The sequence below is a fragment of the Zootermopsis nevadensis genome, unplaced genomic scaffold (assembly GCF_977971745.1).
Source record: "Zootermopsis nevadensis isolate Lab colony 2312 unplaced genomic scaffold, Znev_1.0 Znev_ptg000007l, whole genome shotgun sequence".
Taxonomy (NCBI): Eukaryota; Metazoa; Arthropoda; class Insecta; order Blattodea; family Termopsidae; genus Zootermopsis; species Zootermopsis nevadensis.
Genome location: NW_028259139.1, coordinates 9,490,351 through 9,510,870, shown reverse-complemented (window position 1 = coordinate 9,510,870; position 20,520 = coordinate 9,490,351). Strand labels below are relative to the sequence as shown.

General features: G+C 34.8%; 1 protein-coding gene across 3 annotated transcripts in view; it reads left to right on the top strand.

Moving 5' to 3' along the window:
• The window catches only part of LOC110831532 (lachesin), a 165,780-nt gene extending 146,819 nt beyond the window's left edge, over positions 1–18,961 (top strand). For all 3 annotated transcript variants that reach the window (XM_022067637.2, XM_022067638.2, XM_022067636.2), the window contains exons 7-9: positions 2,177–2,296; positions 8,959–9,129; positions 10,850–18,961. In XM_022067637.2, the coding sequence (XP_021923329.1) occupies positions 2,177–2,296; positions 8,959–9,129; positions 10,850–11,250 (692 nt within the window). In that variant the 3' untranslated portion in view covers positions 11,251–18,961. The remainder of the gene's footprint in view (positions 1–2,176; positions 2,297–8,958; positions 9,130–10,849) is intronic.
• The last annotated feature ends 1,559 nt before the right edge of the window (positions 18,962–20,520 follow it).

Genomic DNA, 20,520 nt, shown 5'->3' with positions numbered 1-20,520 from the left:
AATTGAATTTGTTTTACCAGTATGGCTCCTGTAGCGTTAAATGCTACGTTTTCCGTGACGAGACTGTGGTTTTCATAGAAAACTACTTCTTTCGAGTAAGGTTTTTAAATTATTTTTATCGCATAATCCTTTTTGCTGTGAAAAATAATAGTTTTTGGACCCTTATTTTTATTCCTTTCGCTGTTTCTTTTCTGCTTGTTAGTTTCTTGTTATTCCCCATTCTTTCCTGTGCTTTATTGCCTTTTCTCCAGATATTTTTCCACAATTAATTTTAATAAAGCCACAACTATATTTAATTCAAAGTTAATAAATATACATTAATTACGTATTATGTAACATACAAATTATTTGTACGATTTCTGTTAATTTCGTATAAAACTGGCACACTTTTGTTTGGGTCACTGGAAAGTAATAGTTACATTAGACCTAACTAAATACAATCCACTTTATAGGACATATTTTTATGTAGACCACAAATGTCAAATATAATAGATACTCGTTCGTTAACTTCTGATATAAAACACGCGAAAATACATATTGTCAAAAATGATCTCTCCTATATGCGTTAATTTAATGTGTTTTACGGGAAAAAACAACACGAAATGACGAACAAATTGATGTATAAAGTTTAACATTCTGGTTTTTAGTATGATACCGTAATAGTAATGCTTACATTTGATATATACATTTCCTTTGACACTCTTATGACGACACACGGAAGCTGAAAGCCAGGTAAAAGTGTTCAGCGGGTTTGTTTCTGATTTGTGAAAGACATCTATTTTGTTCGTAAAAAATACACTTAAGAAAAACAAAAATTTTGAATCGCACTTTGTTTTAAATCTTCCGTTAATTCGCTAAACAGAAAATCTAATAATAAAACAAATAAACTAATGAGGACATTTGTTCGCTCGATTTTATGATTTGTCCATTTTAGGTTTTTATAACTCTGCCAATCAGCAGCAAAGATTAGGATGTGTTTTGAGGTCTTGTGGCTTATGATGCCGTAACATTTTCTAGGTTATTACCAACATTTTTAGGAACGTGCTGCCTACATCTTAGGGTAGAAATAGACAAAGGCCATACGTCCCTCTTCTAAAACGTCGATAACCACTTACACGGCATCATATCCAAGAAGTCCACAAGCTACGGCTTCAGAGTCGTGAAGAATGTAATCTAAAAAATAGAATTTTGCCAGTATTTTAAATCTTTAAACAATTTTACTTTTGACAGACTTAAAAAAATTATTCATGGATTACCATTATGTTCTACATACAGACAATAAAAACGCTATAATATATAGAAATCTAGCTGTTTTTTGTTAAAATTTTAGAATCTGTTCATTCGGTTGCTAGGTAACGCAGATGCCATCTGCAGGCTGTATTATAGTGAATGGCCGATAGATGGAATCTTCACTCTCGTGAGAAGCGCAAATTTCATGTGATATATGTGATTAGTTTACTTGAAAGTAAAAGTGGAGTTTATAAATGCAAATCTAAGATAATTAAACATCTGGGAATACCTTATGGAACACATGGGTTTGGCGAAACACATTGTGCAGATCAGTGTTGTAGAAGATTAATTTTTATGTTTCCTACGACTAGAATGTAGTTTGTAATAGAGTATTTATAATTAATGTATTTAAATAAGGTGTTCTTTTTTACCTGTAACGAGAAATCCTATTTGTAAAATGAAAGGAATATATAATATATTTATGTTAATCGTTACGTTATCCTTACAATGTTTTAAAGTTATCAGAACAATGTTACGTAAGTAAACGAATAGGGTTCTGGGAATTTTTCAAAGCTCATTTCTACTTAGTATCTGCTGATAATAAGCTTACACATACACAACGTCTTCTTAATTACATAAGCGGTCTACTTTATTACAGAAAGACTCATTTAATATGCTGTATGTTGACGTAAATGCGGCTGACTTAAACGAACAGAGTAGGTTGTCAAGACTGTAACACTTGCAAACTTTTCGTAGGAGGTCCTGAACGTAAATTTGAATTACAGTTGAATCAGTGGGTTGGTCAGTCTTTCGGTAATTCAAACAGCTAGTCATATTGGTTCGGTATTCGTTTCGTACGGAGTCAGTCAACAGAAGATACCGCTCTGTTCGAACCGCCATTCGGTTGCAATCTACCTGACCTACGTGTGGGGTTCTCGTGTTACAGTTCACCCGTTGATTAAAGTCCCTAATCAGCTCGTTGCCGCGCCAGTCGGAAGCAATGTGGACATCGGATGTGACGTGGAGGCGTCCCCGAAAGCAATGAATAGTTGGTTTAAAGAAACAGGTAAGAATTGTAATTAGAAACAGAATGTCCTCTTCCTTTCCCGTCATATAGGAGTTAAGATTTGGTGGATAGTAGCCAGAAACAGGGATGAGTGGAAATAAATTCTTTTGGAAAGCCGTGGCCCACTTCGGCTGTAGAGCTAATGATGATGATGTGTTAATGATTTTTATTGTAAACATCGATTATTTCCTTAAACAGCGTCAACTTGTTTATACTTGTAATTGTGAATAGTTGTGTTTTCTTTGAGGTACGGACTGGATTCTTAAATATTGGGACCAGCATCGAGTTTAAAAGGTTAATACTAGTATTTATGTTGGTTAATGCAAATAGTGAACTACCATGGTTCATATGGCAGACTCAGAGAGAAATGGGGATTATAATTACATTCTTCTCGAAATATTTTTAAGAAAAGACAATTAAAAAGGGTGGAATTGGTGAATATATTGGAAACTCGTAAAATATTTTATTCGAAAGATCTGAATGGAGACGGGTATAGTTGAATCATCAAATTAAGATTTATTTTGAGCAGTGTGTGTGTGGACTGGCCTCGCCTAAATTAGGATAGGATTTATCGGTGGCCTCTTGTGTATATGGTAAGAACCCTTCGATTTATATAAAAGACAAACTATTTATTGTCCAGCTGAGTGACTACAAAATTCTCAAGAACAACTATGGCACATTAACAAGAATATTAATTATTTGACGTATTATCGTTATATAGATGGTTTGTTCGGTTGTATGCAGTGGAAAGTAGTAGCTAAGGCGACTTAACTTCACGCTCAGACTTCCCGTAAAGAGCTTTACGCTGTTGTAAAAGGAAGCATGTAGTGTCTGATCTTCCTAGTGTCCTCATTGCTTTAAGCTAATCACTTTACCAGCATCATTAATCTTCATTAATCATTCACGACCGCACAACGATAAAAACTCGGCGATATTTTTACGGTCCATTGGTCTCAGCATAAATCGAATAAAAGTGTTAATGTTTTATTACGGTATTTTTTAATCAATTGTATCAGTAGCATGGAGCACCGAAAATAATGATGGGGAAATTTCGTGAATTTCCTCAGTATTTCGAGACGAATATCGGAGTAGCACGTTTAAATATTCCATGGCCACTTCCTCCATGGATATTTTTAATTTATTTAATGAGATCATTCTCTTATTTTATGTGATTAAGTAAATGTTGCAGTTAATACAGCATTGCTAAAAAGTCCGTGCAGTTGCTGTCTCCATCATCAGGGCGATGATGGAGGCAGCAAGGACCTCTGAAACGTCGGTAAACTTATACCAGATTACACAGCACAACAACCCAGAAGACAGAAATCTTCAAACACAAACATTGTAGAAGTTAGATTAAATCTAAACGCGTTAATAAAGCCAATCAACAGTTCATACAATTTGCGTAAAGTCGAAGTTTTCCTGTAAATAGACATTTTAGAGCTGTAACTTTCGGTTTCAATTAGTGTAAAATTCTGTCATATTTCTTTTGAGTTTTACTTATAAATGGATACGAATGTTTTGGGTTAAAGAGCGAACTAAACGTCACTAGTGAAGATGTGAACTTCACCAGTAAAATTCACTTAGAGACAATCTCTGTTTCGTCAGAAATCCTTTGTTAAAAAAAAGGACTTTAAAAGAGCTATCAGTTCTAATTACTTTCATCACTCATTTCCAATTACCTATATAACCATTAATTTCCCTATACACTTATTAAAAATTTCTCTCCTCAGCATGAATCGTTAAACCATAACCATTTTGAGGTACTGAACTGTGATCTGTGGATAGAAGCCATTTTTCAGGCCAGTTTCCGATGGTGAAATCGATATGGCTCTCGTAACCGGATGACAAGGGTTGAGCACCATAAGTGACCTCATTACCTCTGACTGTACGCCATGCACTTCGGCTGCTATGGTGGTCACTGCTGAACAAGCTCGCGACCCATCAATATACCGGGACTACTATCGGAAATCGAACCCCCCCCACCCATTACACCCTACCACCGATAATTTGAAGGCAGTATTTCTACTCAGAAATCCGTCGCTGTGCTGTTGCTTTGTTTCATAAATTAGTAGTTGATACGAATCACTTGTAAGGCAACATACTGGATAAGAGATAAAATGACCTTGAATATCATTATTTTCAACTATCAGCTTTCCAGAAAAGTTTGATTCTGTCTTGAGTCACTTGAATCACGTTTTGCCTTAATATTTATTTCTAAAACATCCGTTTTAATATTATATTACTTCCTATGCCTTTTCTTTAGGTTTCTTAGACTGGATTTTAAATATATTTTTATTTCAGCGTTATGGTACGTGTTTATCCATCTCATCCTACTTTATTAATAATATTAGACGAAGAAATCGTGAATCTTTATTTTACGTCATTTCTGCAATCTTTCTGTAACTTTTGACTTTTTTCTGTACGACAAAATTTTCGACACATTGGTTGTCTATATAATTCAATTAAGGAAATGCAAGTTTATTTTAATACCAATGTTAATGTCCGAGTTGTTTTCCCACCAATACCTTTCAAAATAATTATTTTCTTAAAATTTCGTATTATCATTTTGACACAAGAGAAAATATTAGTTTCTATATTTTAATTTTTATCTATCTACGGGTTCGTGAAAACAGCTGAGTATAGAGTGACAAAAAACCTACACTTTAAAATAGGTCATGGCTATTTTTTTAAATATTATTTACTCGTGTTCATTATTCATGATCTTGCTATCTAATTTGACACTATGTAACTACTGCAATTGAAGCAGTGTCATTAAACAACGTAAAAATCAACAATTTTCTTTGGACAGAGAAGGATATGATAGATTTGAGTTTAGGCAATAAAACAAGTTACTCTGATTGGGAAAGTGTACGAAGTGTCTAGAAATAAACAGCCTTTATAACAGCGCTAGCCCAGATTGGTCGTAAAATTTCGCCATTTTGTTCGTTTCTGTAGTTCATATAATATATAGTGATGATTTTATCAAGCCAAGATCATAGTACGTTTATGATTTTTGTATTCAGTTGTGCATTATGCTGTGGTATAAGAAGCCCGTTGAAATTTGACGGGTATTGAGTATTTACAGTGTTCTCATCCCTTTGACGTCTTTGGTCGAAATCGATTATGTATCTTGCGTTTCAACTTTTTCTTCGAAACATATTTAAGAAGCCACTCACAGACACGACCCTGATGATATTCGAACCTGTCATTGTACTAATGAAGAAACTTCCGAAATCAATTACTAATTCATATTTCGTCTTTAACATTTTATTAATTTTCATTGGCTTATAAAGAGAAACAGTTTAATAGTTGGCCTCGGCGAATAAGCGTAAACCACTAACAAAATAAGCATTCAGACTGTTTTTGCTTCAAGTTAATAAATATTATTCATTTGAGTAAGTCCGTCGTGATATGATTGCTTTGATCTTTGTGTTGCGTTTATTACAAAGGAAGCCATAAACATGGTTGAAATTGTTCCAACATTCTGTTCAGTTATGTTGTTCTTATTCAGACAGAGATGGAACTATACGTGTTAATTATTTCTGTGAAGGCAATTTACTTGGTAGACAAGCTTCTGATTGTGAAAGGGACGATTGTAATGGGTTTTATTTATTTTCCACATATTTGTGATATTAAATAAAAAACAGCGAAGTCCTTATTCGAGCAGTAGGGGATACAACAATATTTTTCTTTCGTGTTATAGAGGTAGTTTATATAAAAATTGCATGAAGTTAAAGTTATTTGTATGGTTTCATTAATATTTGTATGCAATTAATTGAATCCCAAAGAAATTTAAAAATAATCGACTGCGGATTGAAACTGACCACTCGTAATGCCATCGATTATACTGCTTGTATCGTCAAGTACTGACGATGAAGACAGCGTGTTTCCCAGAAACGTTGGCACAAAGACATAATACCAAAGGGTACAACAGTCGATGTAACAATCGATATTGATATCGACGTTAAAAGCTCAGAGCCTACTCGTAAAAACTTAGGTTAAGTAGGGTCATGTGAATATAATTTATAGCTGATTAAAAAGTTCAAACGTGTTTGTTAGAAGGCAGACGAAAAATAAGGTCTCATTTGAAGTGTAGTATCTGATTCTGAAACTCTCTTCCTTTATTTTTTAAAAAAAAACAATTTGCATGTATCTGAAGACAATTAAGATTTGAGGATCTTACTGCTGAATTTTAAAGATGGCTGGCTGTCTTCTGGGTATTTTGCACAGTGTAGTCTAATAGTTTATTTACATTTCGAAGGTGCACACTGCCTCCATCATCAGAATTATCAGTTGTGAAGCAAAAACACGTGTTTGTAGTACTACCTCTCTCCTTTGATGCTATTGATTTAAACTTCGAGAAGTTTCTTTTTATAAAGTTCGTAGTAGTGAATATTTTTTTCTCTCTTGTAACTAAACGTAATGTTGTATAATAGGAGAGTTGGTGTTGGGTTACAATGGACAAGTTGGTTCTCTGCTCTCTCTCTCTTGTGGCCGCAGTAACGTTACTGCGTGGGTGCTCAGTCATGAAGATTCACTGTACCAACCCGTGAAGCCTTTGGTGCTTTGGGGTGCACCTATATGTTGAGAAAGTAGAGGGGTCTCTGAAACACAATGTAATCCCGGTCTAGATAAATGCGGGAAGCGATAAATAACGCGTGGATATTGGATGCAAGTCTCAAAAAGTGTTTACCTACCTCCATTTTATGTGAGAATATTGTTTGCTTTCCTTTCAGCGTGTGTTTCGGGACCATCATAAATGACACAGGAAAAAAAACAGGTGACTGTCATTATACGCGAGGGTTATATTCCTGTGAAATGCTGCATACATCAAAAACACGTAAAACCGAAACTTACAAAGGCCCCGTGAATTTTCTGAGTGCAAAGACACATAATCAAATTGCATGTCTTACCACTTTTTGAAGCTCGGTAGATAAACAATAATTTGTTCTGCTGTCTGTAATAAATTAAAAGAATCGCCTTGATGATGGAGACAGAAAACTCCTCCGAAACGTTTGTTAATACCTACCAGACAATACTGTACTACTTTCTATACAACAGCCATCTTTATTAATCGTCGCTGTGAGGACTTCGGTATACACTTATGATTATTTGTCGTAAATATTTACGGTTATTTGGTATTTACTGAAAAGAAACAGCACAAGTAGTTACTAATTCGTCTTAATGTTATTAAAATTAAGCATTATTATTATTACTTTATATTTTGCCTTCTTTCTAAATACTGATGATTAATTGGTGATTCGAGACCAGTGGAAATCCCCTCCTATAAGTATTTTAGCCTTTGCGAGGTTTTCTGAGCGTTTCTTGAGTGCTACAGTTTAAAACCGCATAAAATAATACATTTACAATGTATTGTTTCTCAATAACTTCATTAAAACAACATAACTTATCTATAATCCATTGAATGACGTAACAACTACAGTGGACTAACTAGGGGTTTTGTGAAACTGCTGTTTAGTGACATTTCACAGAGGAAAGTTGTCAGTACCGTACGTCAGAGGCATGGCGATGTAAATCCTCTGTAAATCCCTGGCATGACTGCTAGACTGTGAGCTTTACAGGGTCCGGGTCACACCTGTTCAGAAGCCTCTGGTAAGCCGTAGACCTTAATGGACGTTCACGTCTGGGCCTGAGGGCCAGAACATAACACTGGCCGGCTATAAGCAGGCGCTGCAAGGTGACTCCGTAGGGTACAGTCAGACTGTGGTCTCCTGATCACATATGCGTAAAGGCGAACTGTCCACTGAGAAAATTAGCGCTGTAATACAGCAGCAACTAAGTTATATTCTGAGGGTCCCTCGATTAAACCCAAAAACTAACTGTCCTAAACTACTCTTTTTAAACGATATCCTTTCTGAGAAGCTGATAGTAGCACAGTCGCCCGCTCAGTTTTCTGTTGTTTATCGATCGCGAATTTTCATTGTCCTTTTCGCAAGCGTCCGAAATCGGTCCCTATCCAGAGCCAGACGAATCCAATCTACATCCTCTAACCGTATCTTTATAACATCCATTTAATATTATCCTTCTATCTACGTAATAGATGTTCCGAGTAATCTCTTCCCTGTAGGCTTTCCAACCAAAATGTTATACGAATTTCTGATCTATCCAATGTGCGCTCGGCTAACCTCGCATTTTGTTTCCTTCATTTGATCATTCTAATGATATTTGCTAAAAATTAAAATTATTAATACTAGAGCCGCCTTTGTACACGAACCTGAATCAATTCCACCCACTCGTCATTTTCAAAATGTATCCCTAACCTCAAATTTAATATTTCCTCCCATCTTCTCGGTTCAATAAACATACAAAGATGTAGTGTTTGTGAAGAAACTGGTTTTTTTCCTTAGAGATCTTAACCAGGGCCAGATTTAAAGGGAGCCTCTACAAAACAGGGGCCTCCATAAAATCCAAAGCCAAAAATTGCCAATACGAAACAAACTTCTTTTAAGGCGAGAAGCGTCCAGGTAATCATCGCCATAAATCGATCACGTGATACTTATTAATACTTAATTATTGCTTATTTATAAGTAACTGCAATATAACGTAATTTATTGTTACTGATAGGGATCACCACGACTGAAAATCCGGCCCTGATCCTAACAGTTGCTGATGTTTAAAACGCGATGTTTCGTTATTTCCAGGCGAGAAGTTGCTGGGAAGCAAGAAATACGAGATATCAGAAGTGCCGATCAACGAGTATTCGCTGCATATGAATCTCAAGGTTCTAAACGTGCAGAAACATGATTTTGGGGGCTATCTGTGTTCCTCTGTGAACGCACTGGGCAAAGTGGAAGGTAGCGTGAGGTTACAAGGTAAGTGGAAGTCTTACACTCAGATTTTTTTTGGTTATTTCTCGCTTTGCATCGTTCAAGGAATGAAATATGTTTCACGTAAAAAATTCTTGTTATGTACATTTTGTGATTCGTGAACACAGATAGGGTAGATCGTGTCAGACTGCCGTGTAGTCTGGTAGACGTTTACCGACGTTTCAGAGGTCCTTGATGATGGAGCATCAAGGACCTCTAAGACTTTTAATGTAATGTGGCCTACTATCCTGGCATTCTTTTGGAAAGACAGAAATACCGCGGAAGATTCTCACACGCCAGAATCGAATATTCAATTCAGAAAGTTTTATTTTCAAAATGAAACTACCTAAGTCATGTAACTAAAAGCCACCATTTATTTTATACGCAATCTGTGTCACTTACGAAACGCGAAGATTTTTATCTTGTATTTTTTTTAGTGAAACCAAAGGAATTCAATTTAAGTCTTTCGGGATTTATAAGAATGTTCAATGAAGCAGGAAATACTGCAAACACTTTTTTTCTTCTTTTAAATTGAGTGTAAGCAATACTTCACGACAGACAAACACGCTCGGTAGACAGACTAATATATCGGCTGTCAGTCTGAGTGACAGACTGTCTTCTCTGCTTCGTTGTGCGTTTCACAGATTATCACTGAACAACACAGATAACACATCTGTTCTTATGTAAAACGACTCCTTAATGAAACAAGAAATCTATCAACAAAGTACTACGAAGCATCATGTCCGAATCATACAAATTGTTATGGGATCAGTATAAAAACATTAATTTCTTAACCTGAGGTTAATTTCCTTAAGGATAAAAGATGCTGATAATAGGACGATATACTGAGCTTTTATCTACGCCAGTACTGATTTTATAACCAAACAACGAATTTTTATAAAATTTTCTGGTAAGTATGTGACTAAGTACTTGTTCTGATAATCACGTCTTCCAAACGAATTTTTGGTATCCGAGTAATAGTGACGTCACTTATTATTAAATGTCCTCAGAAATCTCTCTTGTAATAGAACTTCGAAAAATGTGTAATATACGTTGATGTAATTTTTATGTAAAGTATAAACACAACATGATTATTGCATGAAGTTACACTGAACTTTATGTTTGTTGGCGATAACTGCCAAACCGTTTAAAGTCTACAACTTTTATATTGTCAAAATAATAAAATTTTGTTTATTTATGTATCTTTTTTTATTTTACTCTTATACACCTCTGAACAAGAGTTATAGCTTGGAACACGTGATAATTTCTTCGTATTTATCAGCAAGTAACATTCCATTACAGGAATAAATATAATTTTCACTCTGTACACTCCAAGCCATGGGCTCCGACTTATTTCTAGAATTTTAGGAGGTTCCTGAACCCCAGAGTGTCCACACAGTCGTCGCCCATGCTTTAAGGTACTGACAACGTCATGAAATAACCAGAAAATTAATATCGTATTTTTATTTTCTTAAATATTATTTATTTCCTCGGATAAATATAGTATCCGTCACGAAACTTTATGATTCAAGGCCACAGTACTTCGCGTCTCCCCTCCCAGTCATACCGCGCAGTACAGCGTTGCCAGATTTCCTACGCTGCGAACTGCGGACACCGCTTTTGCGACGTTGTACGACTCTGTGACCTTGAAGCATGCAATTTGGTGACGCCCGCCGTGGTTCTAGTTTCATGGCTGTTTATCGTCTAACTCTGTGCTCTCTTTTAGAGCTCTACCTGGCGCCAAAGACAACAACAATCCCATTTCCTGAACGACATGACAATAAATCCCGCAAGAAACCTTCGCCTCATTCTAAGGACAGTAAAAAAAAGCGAAAACGAATTAAAGGAGATCGTAGAGAAGATGAGAATGGAAGCGGTGAGGATGATGAAGAATATGAACCCGTAACGACTGGCTCGTGGCTCGAACCCCGAACTGTGCAGACAATAATGCCAAGCGCAACTCGTTCACCGGATCTGATCTTCCACCGAAACGTCGCTGACAATTCCGCCGCGGTCAGCCCATCACACTACTGCCCTAATTGCAGTATTCGTCTTCCATTGTGGGCAACCGCGGTGCTGGTAGCAATGAAAAATTTGCTGAATATTCGCCGTTTGATTATTTTTTAAGATAGAACTTGAGGAAAAAAGGATTTGCCAGAATTAAATCCGTCGTTTAATAGGCAATTGAATCCGAACTTGACAGACTCGTAACTTATCAAAAGACATGCGTTGATGTATCAAAGAGCAACGCTGTTAGTTGTTGTAGATTCATACGTAGTGAGAAAATTTTCATAAGTGTGACGTACATGACGTTTAATGACCTTGCATACAATGATATAAGGGACTCACAGACAAGGTTTTTGTGTGTGTCCTATTCTAAATACGAAAATTATTAATGAGGCTAATTGTAAATATCATATTACAGATTTTTTTTAAATTGAGCAAACTAATTAAAAATTCTGGCTAGTAATGCAACGCTACAGGAAGTTTACACGTATTTCTGAACACCTGAAAATTATATCGCTGTTGTGGGCCTCAGGACCCGTAGTTTTTTGACTACGATACTTCAGTTTTTACATAATTTTGCCACGGATATTAAAACGGAGGTCCTCTAACCTGCTTTAACTAATTTCTGGGAAGACGGAACAATAGTTTACTGACTACTACTTTAAAGAAACAGATTTGACACGAATTTGAAATCTACAGAACCTATTTTGCTAGGGGCAATTTTTTTCGCGCTGAACCTCCTTACAAGATACGTAATTTTGAAATCTTTACACACATCGGAAAATATACGCGTTTTTAAGTTCTCGTTTTAACCCAAAGTGACGAAATATACTATCATTAGCACGTGTTTTGGCCTATTTTTCATTATTATTTTATTTTAGGAAAATCAGCGTAGTTTTTATAGTCCACTGATGTCACGGTAGACTATTTCTGTCGAGTGTAATTTTGAAAATTTATTTGATTAAAATTTAATCTGAATTTTTGTAATTGTCGTCAGTTACAAACCTCCGGGTCTACTAGACGGGCAGACAGGGTTTATGATGAACATGGAATTTTAAATTTGGAGGAAGGTCATATCGAAAATGTACGGCCAGAAAGAAATGCTTATAACTTTTGTCTGAATACCAGAACAGTTCTCGAGAGTGGTACAATCGGATTTAGTGGTCACAGATAAAGTGAAAGTTTACGTTTCATTGAACTCTGCAGCGAGCTTGAAAATGTTAGTAACTTGTCACATTAATTGTTTATACGATATATATTTCAGTCTGTCCCCATTACTCTGAAAAAGTTTCAGAATGAAATATACTTTAAAAAGTTTTTTAAGCCGTATAAACAAAGTACTGAAGAGAGTTTGAACAAGTGGTTTTACGATTATTAAAACGAATTCATTTACATAAAAAGAACATAGCTCCATCTTGTATAAAACAAGTAAATATTCATTATATCGTATATATTTTTATTTAAACTCAGTCTTTATACGCTAGAAGTATCCATATTGTACAACTCTTGAGAGTGACTGTACTGGGAGACGAGACAAAGAAAGCAAATAACGATACAATAATATTACAATAATAACCCATATCGATTTTCATACCTGTAAAATAATATTATGTAATAGATAAAAATAACTCTGTCATATCTCTATGTTAGTACGAGTTTATAAAAGATGGACTTTCATCTTCTGGTTGTTTCGTCTTATAAGTTTTCTTCTTGGTTTAGTGCCATTGTTGTCATACGAATAAGGCTCGTAACTCAGATATATTTACGTTGTCTCGTAGGCAGACACCGTTTATATAAAATGTTTGTAGCGATAATATCAGTGTTTAACCTCACCGTGCTTATTTTATTATTGAGCCAAACATTTGCTGCTGACATTTTGTTAAAGTTCTTGCTTTATTAATACATTAAATGTCCGTTCATAATACGACGTAAATCAGCCGAGGTATCTTAAATGACAAATATCTAGTAGTGCAACACGAAGGTCTAACAAATTTATTGTAAAATTCATCGAGTTTTATTCACCTCTTATCTTCAAAGTCAACTCGTCTAATAAGATGTATCTTAATGTTAAAACTACCGTCTCCTTCTTGGTCTTTCAAGTTACCGCTTTTCAAAATATCTCTTCTGCTAATATTTTGTACGCTTTTCTTATGTCTCGTCCCAACTATTCTAATTTGACCACTTTAACAACTTTTTTTGTACAAATTACGAAGTTTTGCGGTAGGCCACGTCTTGCTCTGACGCAATCCCTCATTATGTATTTTCTTTAAAGTTGTTACCGTGTTTCACACCCATAAATGCGATCGGTAACATAATTGTAACTGTGCACCCAATTTTCTGGAAGAATTAAGAACAAAGAACGTGGCTGCTTCCTTTCTATTAAGACGGACACGAAGTGTTTTTTGAATATTTTATCGTCCTGTCTTTAATACTAAATTTGTATTAAAAAATATTGTAAAACCCTTAACCCATTTTATCACGAAATAACATAAAAGAGAAATTTTTAAAATATGGACACTTATTTATTTTATCGGCGAACCTCTGCACATTCGCCATTGATTCTGCTATATTTTGTGAGGTTAGGTTCGAATCGGGTGGCAGGGGTCACCAAATGCCTCAAAGCTGCAGAAATGTTACTGTACGTTCATAAAGCAACTTTGTGTTAAGACTTTCTGAGCTCTGCATGGAGACTGAGTAAATGTTCCATCCCTCTTTTTCAATCTTATACACAATTCTTTTCAGAAATCGAATTCCTTTGCATAATCTGTGAAGAAGTGTGACGGGATGTGCAGAAATCTTTTGTTGACTTTCCTGCTTTTATACTGAGAACTTCCAATATCTGCTGTCAAACGAGAAAACTTTTATCCTTTTCTCAAAGAAAAGAATCAAAGTACAATGTATTTTTTTCCCCCAGTACTGATTTCTCTTAGCGGAAAGTTGAATATTTCGGACCTGAGAATTATAAAGACGCCATTGTAACGTTTGCCTGAAAATAGAAACTCCCACTGTACAGAATGTGTGAAAAGACTACGCAGTAACATTTTATTATACGTATTTATGGAAAAGGTCTGATGTTCAATTTTTTTTCTCTTTGTCGAAAGAGATATTTATCAAATCTTTCTATTTTATTGTTTTAGGTACAGTCACTTTTCATTTTGTATGAATAATTTTAACTGCTGTCAAAGATCAACAATCCAAAATCTTGAAACGTGAGGATTATTTAAAAAAAAACAATATGAAATAATGACTCCATGTTAAATATATATCAAAACATTGTTTCAAAGCAACGAATAGACAATTATAATAAATCTGTTTCGTTGTTTATTTTACACGCGTATTAAAATCGTTTAAAGTTAAAGTCAAGAAATACTACATATATATAGGCCTATATAATCGTAATTATAATTGTGTATAAAGGTTCTTTAAAGTACGTAAACATTTAAGGTTCATATATTTTGATATATAACTACCTAGTAGGTCACTTTCTTTTATTTTATCGCTATCGACTGAATCGCATATAAGATTGGAACGTGATATTTTGTTTCGATAAAGTCAATGACAATCTTAAAATAAATATTAATTTAAGTTTAGGTGTGTTATATAATTTTATTTATACCAAAAAACGAGTGAATTTGTTGTTATGAATTAACAGTGTTATTTTCTGTGCAGTAAAATGAATATACATTTTTAATACATTTCTTTTGGTAGCAATTACATTTTTGTTAGTGTTCAAGACACGCTACGCTAAGCAAGTATGCTGTTTACGTATTCATCAATGGTGATACCATTATCAGCGACTATTCTACATCAAAATTGTCAGAAAAATTCACATATTTAATGTTGTTTAAGATATTTCAGGGTGGTGACTCTGTAAACCCAATATTATTTAAGTAGGTGATAAATTACTTACATTTATTCTGCCAAAAGATCATAAATAAATTTCCCCTTGTGCGAGTATATCTGCGAAATTGGAAGATTTTTTTTAAGTTGCGAAATATTTATTACCTAATTTCATATATTTGCATACTTAAGTCATAACATCTGAAAACAATTACTGATTACTAGCAGAATAACTGGGTTTCTATTTACGGAGGGTCGTAATTTTTTATATTTGTGTTCATCAGCCATACAAACAGCTGTACGGCCATCAAACCTCGTAACTACTTGTTTTTCTCCCGGGTTAAAGCGACAGGAGTCGATGTTGGTCATTCACCTTTACAGGAAACCTTACCTCTATTCTTCTAGGTAAGACTTGAATTCATAGGGCTTGGTCATATGAGTAAATTAACCTCATTTTTATAGTTTAATTTTCGTGTAACTTTCCGTATACGATGTATTAACTTAAATTTTAGAGCTTACTTTAAATTTTAAACATTTAAAGTAAGTTTCAACTTATATAAAATAAAAAATTCAAAGTGGTATCAGATATAAAATATTTTAATTTAATTTAATACATTACTTACAGTTTCCTCAGGGCCTGCAAATTTAGCAGTAGGCCCCTGATTAACCCACCGCTAAGAAAAAAAAGTGTTGTCTTACGTGTTGTTTTGGAAGAAATGTTAAGAGGAAAATTTTAGCTTACAACCGTGAACCCTGAACAGATACATTGACGCAAGAATAGGCAGACAGACGCACAACGCACAATTTTGTCCCACTGCGACTAATTCTGCGCATGTGAGTTGAACGGCAAGACAACTGCAAGGTACAGACTAGTTTTTTAGACGTGGCCGCTGTGACAATGATACTCCGTGGGTTGCTACGAGTTCGGAAACAGAGGTAAAGTAATCTAATCAGGAGTGTGTGTGGGTTAGTGTAACCTCTTAACTAATCCACTGCAACAAACATTTAAATTCCCATTACCCTTCCCCGTACTTTGCCTTCACACGCTTATCAGTGGCCACATCTAAAAAAACTGAACTGTACATGGGTTTCCTGTGGAGTTGATATAAACGGTTAAGTCCTTGTTTCACAGAGCCCCAAAGTTCATCAACGTGTTCACAAAAACCCACCGAACGTCACATTGAATCCTTTCCATTCATGCTTTGTATTTCAAAGGATGACTGTAATTCTCGGTCATAATATTGAGTAAAGTGACAGAATTTTCTTGTTTTCTTCTATATTTACGATCAAATAATCGGGCACTTTCTTAAAACATAAATCGACCTCTTCTTTCTACATCCTTATTCATCACTTCGATTAATTTTCCCATTTAACTCACGTAACTCATATAGTTGTGAAAGCGTCGTTAAATATACGTATAAAATATAAAGTGTGCTCTGTTAACGAAATACCAAGTTACTTGGTATTAATTCGAAGTAAATGTCAAAGTACAATAGGATTAGGGAGTTCAAGTAAACATTTCAGAAATTTTCAAGTGCTACATTAAATGCAGATGAGTGATCAGCTTTCGACTCCGGCCATTTTATCCCCACATACATTTTAGGACACGTAAACCATAACCTAATTTGGACGCACTGGTAAACAAAAATCACTGCCTTGTCTCACCTGAGACTGAACCCCACTTATATAGCTCATAGTCAGTGACCTTACTGCTGTAGTTAAAACATATTTGAAATAGCCTATATTAAAATTTGTTCACAAATAGGCCTACAAATGTTTGAAGATTATATCAGTAATTTTACCACGTTGAAAACAAAGATAAATAAATTCTAAATGTAGAAGACAGAGATGGATCTCAGCTCAGTATTCTTTCTGGAGAGTAAAAATTCTCAACAATTTTTCTATCATCAGAGCACAACAATTGCTTTATCACGTTTATTTTTTAGCTTTATTAAACGTTTAAACAAGGAATTAAACTTGATACATATAGAAATTAGCTTTGAAACTGGATATAACTTCTTTGTTTTTGCCAACCCTTTACTTTGCTAATCTAGATGGCAGCATATGCAATTATGTATGTCTCGGGTAACCTAGAGGCACCAGTGTTTGTTTATTTTGTACTCACCAACAAAATAAATACTAAGTGATGTGTTATTTTTTACAGAGTCAAACAAAAACCAGTTATTGTACAATAAATACAAGTATATACAAAAAAGTTTTTGTTATTATTTATGAACTTTTATTGTACATTACATTGTACAAAGACTATTTTATCCTCATCTATGTAGTTTATAATACCCTTAGAATAATTATTAATATTTGTTGTTGTGAATTATATATTATGTTTTATTATATTTGTTGCATCTAGATTTGGGGGGAACTTGTTAGCCATAAACCATTTACTCATATGAAAAAGAGAACTGTGTTTGAAATTGTACAGACATCGACAGAATTTTACTACAAATTATTATTACACTTGAGTCATCAGTGAATATATGGGCCCTGATAAGGTATTTATTGTTTGTTAAAGGTTAGTTATATTTTAAGAAAAACAAAATGTCCTATATTTAATCTTTGGGGAACTTACATCAGGCTAATACAAATTTGACTAAGTCTGTAATAAATTATATTAAGTTCAGTAAAATAAAGAAAGAACACAGATTGAGGATGTTTGAAAATAGTTTGCATGCGAGAATATATGGACCTGAGAGGGATGAAGAGAGAGGATTGAGAAGGTCGCATAATGAGGAGCTCTGTAATATGAATTCTTCACCAATTTTTGTTGGGATGATAAAATCATAAAGGATAAAATGGTAAAGCATGTAGCACATACAGGAGAAATGCATACATACTTTATTTCAGTCAGAATCTTTGAAGGGAAGTGTCTACTTAAAATATCTAGGCATAAATGGGAAAATATTAATGAAATTTTTATGAAATGAGATGCGAGAGTGTGGGCTGGTCTCAGTTCTCTGGTTAGGGGACAGGGATGAACACTAGTGAAAAGCATCATGAACCTTCAGACTCCATAAAAGGTCAATTTCTTGATGGAGTGAATATTGACTGCTCCAGGATGACTCTGCATCTTACCGATATAAAATAAAATCATTTTTCAAAATAATACATTTTTATTGGGTCGAGAGCTGCATATCCAGTACTTCTTTCAGTTATGGTAAGACAAAACTCATTATAAAACAGACTTATTCTTAACTAGTTTTACTGGTGACATCCTGAGATACTACATCTTATATATTGTATTACAAATACAAAATTGAAGGCTTTGGTTTTCTGTGAATAATTTATATGGAAATGTAGTTTATAGAGCCAGGACTTGACTTTCTTTGGAATCAAACACATTAATTTTGTAATAATATTTAGAATTTCCTATTCATTTGTAAGGGCTGTTCTGTAGTTTTTTAGTAAAATTTAAATAAGTTAACACATTTAGTTGAGGAAACAAGCATGCGCCATCAAAACTTAATTCCTCTTGTGTACCTGTAAAATATGTAAATTATGAAACCGATTGGTAAATTTTGTTTTAGAATTAGTTAGCCTGAGACCTGCACGCTGGAAGCAAATCTACTTAGAAGGCTGTGGGATGTTAAGAGTAATCCGCAGTGGCGCTGTGGTCATTTGGTGTTGTAGGTCTCTACATCGGGTGTGAGAAAAATTTCCATGTAACCTGCACATGTGATGTTTTGCATTGGAGAGTTGAATAGGTTATGTACGGATTGCTAATTCTGTGTTATATTTAACCGGTATCGGAAATCCCGAATTCATCTTGCCTGTTTTTTCGTTCTACACCTTTGGAAAATTGTTTGCTAATTCTCTGTTATATTTAACCGGTATCGTATATCCCGAATTCATATGCCTGTTTTTTCGTTCTACACCTATTGGAAAACTGTTTACTTTTATATACATAAATGATGTTTTATTTGTTATGACACAGTAATATTTGATGCATTAAAGAAGAAAACATTGCAACCTGTTATGTTGTGCACATAGAAGTGTTTTTTACCTTCTTTCCTTTTCTGTTGACTTTAAATAATATAATTGGTATTTATTATCTGTACATACTGGTACGAGGCTTATATTTCTAACCAGTGTACATCTGTCAAATAACTAAGAATTTAGTATCTTGTAGATCAGTCATTCTGTTGCTATGCCCCTGGGGCATGATATCATACAAAACATTAACACAAAATAAGTATCGTACTGAATGTCGAGTGGTAAACACTCCTACTTCATATTTTGGTCGTTGAGGACTCAAATGTTGACCCAGAGATCGGATATTCTTAATGAGGTTTTTGTGGTTTTCCTCCGTGCCTCAAGATAAGTGTTGGGATGGTACCTTAAAGAGGCCACAACTACATCCTCTCATTCATTACTGCATAGTCTGAGATACTGAAAGTATTATTAAATAAACTACAAATTATTAATAGATATGGCCTACATGTTATGAGTTTCTGTGACTCCCCACCTTTCCATCTAATACATATTAGGATACTTCCCAGGACATATAACAGTGCACCATGTATATTACCAAATTACATTTTAAGCATTTCTTTTGTGTATATGTAAATAATGCAGACTACTTTATGATATGTTTCCACTTCATCTGACAGTCAAGCCCTCCCTTCTGTCTTTTGGTCTTCCTCCCATCTGTGTGACATCTTTCCAAACTTGCTGTTCCCATCTTGATTTTAGTCTTTCATATCATTTCCATGTTCAAAATAATTCTTGAAATGTGTCTATTCCACCTCATTCTCTTATTGTATAGTTTATCTTCCAAGGTATTTAACTTTAGTAAAAGCTGTTCCATTATATGCCATGGTGGTGTTGATGGAAAGGTGCGGTATAGCACCTACTCGTTCTTGACCATAGGACTAGATGGGGAAAGTGCTCAGCGTCACTCCCCAGCCACACTGCCATTGGTGAAAGGACCCCAGTACCCACTGGTGGGTCACAGAGACTAGAATAAAAGTCCTTTGTCCCTGCTAAGAATTGAACCCCAGTTGTCCAGTCTGTAGTCAGGCACACTACTGACTGAGGTACCCCAGCTTAAGTTAAGGATTCTCAATAATTTGTTCCTCCTTCCTAAAGCTAGGCCCCATGTCCTGTGTTGTAGGAAGGCAGACAATGTTCAAGTATGGGAAAGTTTGTCAGAGCAGTACTCAGTGGGGACCAAGTTTGTGTCATCTACAAGGTAGCTTAGAAGGTCTGGCTGTGAAAGAGAATGGCTGGTGGGGTTACAGTGGCATTATATCAGGGTGAGCCTACTACTTTCAAGAAATGTGATAAAATGCAGAAGCCCTAGCAGTACAGTGCTGATAGTGAACAAATCTTTTATACCCCTACAGTTTAAATTCATGATACTTTCCTTGTGATCACTTAGGGAACTTAGAATTTTTTATAATGTTATACAACAGTTGCATTAAGAGGAGCACAGAAAAATTATGCAACATTGATTTGAAACTTTTTGGTGGTGTATATAATGGAGATTTCTATCTGTGTGTAATATTACGATAATACAGTAGTAATGCAATGAAA